We start from the raw sequence: 6,640 nt of genomic DNA on the forward strand, positions 1-6,640 counted from the left end.
AGAAAGCGAGTATAATCAGCCAAGCCTGTGTATGGGGGAGGCAGAAGGAATAGCTATTGGCAAACTAAGACTTCGTTCACACAGGGTGAAGTTGCTGCGGAATGTCCGTTTGGTGCAAAATTTTAAGTGGGTTTTATCGCGTATTTCTGGGCGGAATTCTCCCCCTTATTGAGAAGAGGTGAATTCCGCAGTGGAAACTGCGATAAAATTGTGGTGCAGAATTCAATTCCACAGCATGTCATTTTCCACACGGGTCTTGTGCGGATTATAATGCTGAGACTGTAAATGTCGTGGAATTTCCATGAGGAGAGTCTGCACGGAAATTCCACCGCAAATCTGCCCCGTGTGAACACAGCCTAAGAGATCCCTTGCTCAGCTAAGGCTGCTTTCACGCCTGCTTTAGGGCTTTCTGTCAAAATTCCATCTGTTTTTTTCGTGTCTGGCTCAGAAAAATGGAATTAAACGTTTCCATATTTTTCCCCATTGATTTCAATGGGTTTTCAAAAAAACAGAATGCTGTTAGTTTGTTTCCAATCTGTTAGATTTCCATTTTTACTGTTAGAAATAGCGGTGCAGACTGGCAGCCAAATGTTGCCACCAGGGGAATATGTGGCGCTGCATGTGATTGCCATGGCATATATAATGCAGCTAGTGAAAGGATTGTGTCAGTCTGCTATTCAGATTGGTACAGAGGACTGCAGGACTAGGACTCTAACATCACCGGAGGGTACCTCACTGGTTAAACCGTGAAGTGCTAACAAATTATTAAACACGTCCAAGGAGCATACACCGTACCCCATTTGTAGGACAACGTCCAAGGAGCGCCCACCGTACCCGATCTGCAGAACCATGTCCAAATAGCGCTCACCATACCGACCACATCCAAGGACCACACTGATCCGTATCTAGAGGACCACATATCACACATAAAATCCTGTATATAGGTTTTTCCAACATAACAAATGACTGAGCCATCATATAGTAAACATATTCCAGTCCCTAACAAGAATGGATAGTACTTAGCCATTAATTATTCCCCGGGTGGCCACTTTCGGTACTATTTTATCCTTCAAAAAAAAAAATTTAAACTCCAATCCCCACTGAGTATATAAACCAACTTTTATTGGTTTCTGCCTCAGTTTTTCACTGGAAACCTCTGAATGTCTCCATTAGGCCTCCTGCACACGGACGGAGTTGCATTGCGAAATCTGGAGCTGGATTCTGCAGCAAATCCAGCCCATAGCATGCTATGAGAATATGCAATTGTCATTTTCTGCTCGTGGGGAAGAAATTGCAGCATGCTGCGATTTTGTGCGGGCTACGAACGGCAGGCTTCGATTAAAGTCAATGCAAGCCGTCCGTTCTGTGGTCGCGTAATGACACGGCGTCCTCTATACTGCGCATGGGCGCTGCAGTTCCGGCTGGCACATTCGCAGCAGAGGAGAATAATGTTGGAGAGGTATGCCTGCCGGGCACCGGGTTGAACTACGCTGCGGGAATCCCGCATGCGGGGTGCGACCCGCCCATGTTCAGGAGGCCTTAAGGCCAGAAATCCCAGAAATGTGCGAATATTACACTCATGTGACATTGGTCATCAAATTGGGGACAAATAACTGACAATGCCAAAGCCATTTTATGAGAAATACATATTTATTTTCAGTCATGGTTTTTACTCTGTGAGGTATTTGAGTTGGCAATTTGCTGCAGGAAAGCTCTTTGTTCACACATTCTCTCCGACTGGCGTCTTCTGTACACATCATCTGAAAGGAAGATCAGAAACATTTAACTCCTTAAGGACCCGGCCCTTCTTGGCCAGAAGGATGCAACGATTTACACTTTTCAAGAGCCATTGGTACCCTTTTTGGTTAAATAAAATGCATTGTAAAACTTTTATACATTTTTATTGGGGGACAGAGAAAAAAAAAAAGGTGTAGAATTGATGTAAGTGTTAATCATGCAGCATAAACAATATATATTTCTCTGTAGCCTGATACGATTAGGAGGATACCAAATTTATTTTTGGTATTAAATTTATTATTAGGTTTCTCCCCTTTTACACAATAAAAAACAATTTTTGGAATTTTTTTTTTTTTACATCGTTCATTCTGATTCCCATAACTTTATTTTTCCCTGGATGGAGCTCTGTGAGGGCTTGTTTTTTCGTGTCGAGCTGTAGTTTTTATTGGTACTGTTTGATAGTACATAGGTCTTTTTTATTCACTTTTATTGTGGTTTTTTATTGTAAGGCAAAATGAACAAAACAAGCATTTTGCCTCAGTTTTTAAAGTTTTTTTTACCTTACATTTGACGTGCAGGATAAATAGTGTTCAAGTAATGTACAGGTAGTTACGGATACAATGATTAGAAATATTTAAAAACTCACATATTTGGTTTATGTCCCTGATCACTATAATAATGCATTGCAGTACTTCTGATCACAAACAGTGGCAGGCCTGGACACCAGTGCGTGGCATCTAGTTGCCATGGCAAGCCATCGGCCCTCTGTGATTACTGGCAAGTTTACTGTTGAGTTAACTACTCCACAGCCAGGATGTAAACTAACGTCCTGTAGCGGTCAGTGGTTAAAGAGACTTATGGGCTGATAGTATGTGACCCACTGAGTGACCCTGAGTCCGGGGATGTGTTATACTTACCTCCTTCGGTGTCAGCTGGAAGTGCATTGAGCGACGCACTAAGTAATCTGCCTGTTCAAATTTTGTATCTGCACAGCGCTGCTCAATGAAAGATGAGCGTATTCTGTGTAGTTCTTGATATTCATGAGCTGTGGCTTTCCCGCTCATTAACAGCTTTCCATCCATCTGTGGTAGTCATGTACGATCCGACTTCTGATGTAAACCCAGTGCATATAGGAAGTGAACAAATGTTTATTATAAGGTTGACAGGCTCAGAGGGATGTTTGTATATTGAATCCAAATCTCTGGGTCCCTATTACATCATGGACAGAGCTTTACTTATTAAAAAGCGAACATTTATTGTCAGGTCTGGCGGCTCTGAGGGTCTCTGTGCCCGCACTACCAGTCCTATTACCCAGGCTGCGGCGCAGAGGAGTTCCGATCTTGGAGACCTTCCCTGGTTGCCGCGGTCCGATGCACCAGTTCGCACGCTCCCGTGCGCCTAGTTAGCCATTTTACTGGGGCCGCGGCAGGTTACTGCCCCGCATCCCCATTGCCATGACGCCCAGGTGTGTTCCTTCTGTCGCTGCCTGTCTTGAGCAGGTGACAGGCGCTGTTCACTCCCGGCGTCCTGGGATTGGGTCCTGCTGCTGTCAGGCTCCCTGCCCCTATCAGCTGCTGGGGCAGGAGTTCTGACAGCATTTAAGCCACTCAGTTTCCTCTGGACCTTGCCAGTGTATGTTTGGTCTCCAGCTACACCCGCGTTACCTGTATTGGATTTCCTGCCTTGACTCTCTGGCTTCGGACCTGACTTTGCCATCGCCTGACCCCTTGTACCTCATTCTCTCCTGTTGCTAACCCGGATTGCCTGACCTGCCTTTCTGTTTGTGTGTTTACCTGTATTTGTCTGTGAGTCTGACTCCTGCCCTGCATCCCTAGCGAGTTTAGGGACTGTTGCCCAGTTGTCACCCTAGGGCCTAGCCTAGGGGGACAAGTAGGTAGGGACAGGAGTTGCGGGTAGTTTCAGGGACTTCCAGTTACCCGGACCCCAGTTCCCTGACAATTATTGGTTCATCTTATCTTTTCATCACATAAAGAAACCAGGAAAAGTATATTTACTTTCACTTATGTGAGTTACATACAGAAAAGGTGGGAGGGAGATACAGGAAGCTAGAAAGAGAGATAGGGGGCCCATGGGGGATTGTAGCTGCAATCTCCCAGTTTCCACTTACACTGCGTTCTCAGATTACAGCAGGGTAGGGAGAGGAAGAGCAAGCAGGGGTGTATTCCAGTTCAGTCTCCTGGTATCTGGTTACACAGTGTATCTTAGCTACATTTTATTTGGTAGATACATAACAATATATAATATGCTTCAGCCTTTGGGCTGATAACAGAGAAATAGCTTATAAGTCCGTGTACCACATTCAGTAATAACAGATTCCCTTTGCATCAATTTATTTATTTTTCTTAATGAATTGCATCTTATTCTGTGTTAAAAAGCATAATTTCTAATTGGTCTCCTGCCTCCTTCCTGTTCTCTTCCGAGCCTAATCTGAGATCAAACTCTACATTTTATAATATACATATTCAAAAAGGAGGAAAAGATTTGACAATTTAATTACAAACAAACTACAACAGACAACCCTTCCACACAGCATTTCAGGGGGGGGGGGGGGGGGGGGGTTGACTTTTTACATTCACTGTATATGTGTGTAGTGTAATATATATTTATTTCTTTATTTTTTTAAGATTTGAGCTTAGAATAGGCTAGGGGACGAGGGGGAGGGCTGGAGACCAGGCTGCCAGAGAGCTCGTCTGAGGGCCTCAACAATGAATAAGACTGAGAATTCTACAATGTATACCAGCTACAAAAGACAAATGGTTGAGGAAAAAAAACACCCATGAGAGACCGCCTCCCATACGGACATGACACAGGAAGCTCCTAGATCTCTTTAAAGGCGGGAAAACCCTTCACCTCCTCAGTCCCTTTTTATGACATTCCATTGACTTCCTTTTACTATTTTATCTTTTTTTTTTTTTTTTTTTAATCTAGCAGAAGGGGGAAAATTAGCGTTGCTGTCGTGGGCCCATGGAAAACTAATTATGTGTAAGTAATCTTGTTATTTCCCTTACACACCCAAGAGAGGTTATACTAGATTACTAATTAGGGAGGTTTATAGCCTGAAGTACTACACTACTGATGGCCAACAGTTCATTGGATTGGAGAATCCCCCAATAGAGTACTAGTGAAACTCAAACGCTGTCTTGTAGCCTTGAAGTATTGGTACTCTTTCCTGATGTTGAACCCCAACCAACCAAGTGGAAGTTCCGAATCTAAAAAAAATACCATTTTATTCATTGTTGTGAGTGTACTTGCAGACACCCCCTAACAGAGGGATCAAACTCAGGAAACATTAGCTGTAGGAACATAAAACTTTGGGAAATTTCTTTTGATACCATGGGCATGCAATACACAGATTTTGAACAAAATCTCAGATATGAAGGTGGGGAGCATTAGACCACTTGACATGGAATGACTCAGGTAACCTCTCATGCCATCGAGTTTGGGAGTAAGGCCCTGCGGCCCATCCTGAAGAAAGCCTTGACAGAGTAGAGGCAGCCAAACAGCTAGCTCAGCATTTTCCAACATGTCCCAAGTACAGGAAAAAAGAACTGGTGAGGTGAAGGGTGTTCCCGCCTTTAAAGAGATCTGGGAGGTTCCCGTTTCCTGTCTGGATGGGAGGTGGTCTTTCACTGGTGCGGTCATGGGCGTAAGGGAAATGCAATTAAAGCCAAGTGAAAAAATGCCTTTCATGGGATATATATAAAAATATATATTATATACACACACAGCGCCCAAAAACTAGAGAATCTACTAGAGTAAGGCAACAGGATATCTGTATGTAACACAAGATGTTTTGAGGAAGCAGGAAGACTGCAGTACTTACAAAATGTTTCCTTGCCAATTCGAACATTGATCATAAACCATTCCATGGCTCCTCCGAGGACAAAGAAGAAAGGCAAGAAGCGGTACATGCCGAATCTCCGCTTCCCCGGGACCATATCCATTAGAGTTTGAATTGTGCTCCTAGACCTCATATCTGCAAGTCCACAAGAGAAAGAACAAATCCAATTCTACTCTTCATAAAAAAGGCAAAAGAAACTATTTAAAGCCGTGTTCACCTGGAATTTGCATCGAATCCTCATCAAGTGTCCCATTTATTTGAAAGTTTTTTGTTTTATTGGCATAAATCTGAAATCCATGTCGTGGGAAAAAAAAAAAAAAGAACTGATGTCACTGCTTAATGTGCTGAGAATCTGTGTCAGGTTTTCCTGTTTTCCCCATTAAACAAGTCTAACCCACGCACAGATCCACGGCAACCCTACTGCAATCCGCATCAGAATTTTCCAGCGGTTCACATGGCCTAAGATGACGCCCGGATATCTCTTTCAGGCCGGCTTCACACTGGTGATAGGCTATTTTGTGTTGTGAGAGTGAGTGAAAACGCATAAAAATGAAACCAATGATTTTTTAATGGTTTCATTCTCTTTTGCGAAGCCTTCACTGCACACTCGCAGCGCTAAGAAAAAGCAGCACTATCGCCTGTGGGCTTCAATAGGGCCGGCGCAAGCCCCATTGAAAACATAGGCAGTACATCGCGCTCCCCTGACACAGCTGTGACAGCTATGGCAGGAGATTCCTTCATCCCTGCGGGGACTGTGAATATGAAGGAATCCTCTGCCATAGCTGTGACAGAGGCCCGCGATGCTATCCATTGCTTTCAATGGGGCTAGTGCTTCTGCAGCCCCATTGAAAGCTATGGGTTGCAGGCAAGCAACGCAGCGATTATTTTCGGGGAAGGGCTTGAAATATAAGCCCTTCCCTTAAAATCCTCTCTAGCTGTAAAGAAAAGTGAGAAAAAAATTTAACTCACCTAGAAGAGCCGTCCGGCCCCAGTAGACGTCTTCTGTAGGCCCGGGATTAAAAAATCCCCGCCACCAGAAAG

The 6,640-nt window shown here is 43.9% G+C and overlaps 1 protein-coding gene across 1 annotated transcript; it reads right to left on the reverse strand.

Annotated features, from left to right (window-relative positions):
- Positions 1-1,631: 1,631 nt before the first annotated feature.
- Positions 1,632-5,755, reverse strand: LOC136619836 (ubiquinol-cytochrome c reductase complex assembly factor 5-like). The gene is made up of 2 exons (XM_066594574.1): positions 5,582-5,755; positions 1,632-1,760 (listed from the first exon to the last, which is right to left on the reverse strand). The coding sequence occupies exons 1-2, from the start codon at positions 5,730-5,732 to the stop codon at positions 1,657-1,659; spliced, it is 255 nt and encodes an 84-aa protein (XP_066450671.1). The 5' UTR covers positions 5,733-5,755; the 3' UTR covers positions 1,632-1,656.
- Positions 5,756-6,640: the final 885 nt, after the last annotated feature.

The sequence above is a fragment of the Eleutherodactylus coqui genome, chromosome 3 (genome assembly GCF_035609145.1).
Source record: "Eleutherodactylus coqui strain aEleCoq1 chromosome 3, aEleCoq1.hap1, whole genome shotgun sequence".
In the NCBI taxonomy this organism is placed as follows: Eukaryota; Metazoa; Chordata; class Amphibia; order Anura; family Eleutherodactylidae; genus Eleutherodactylus; species Eleutherodactylus coqui.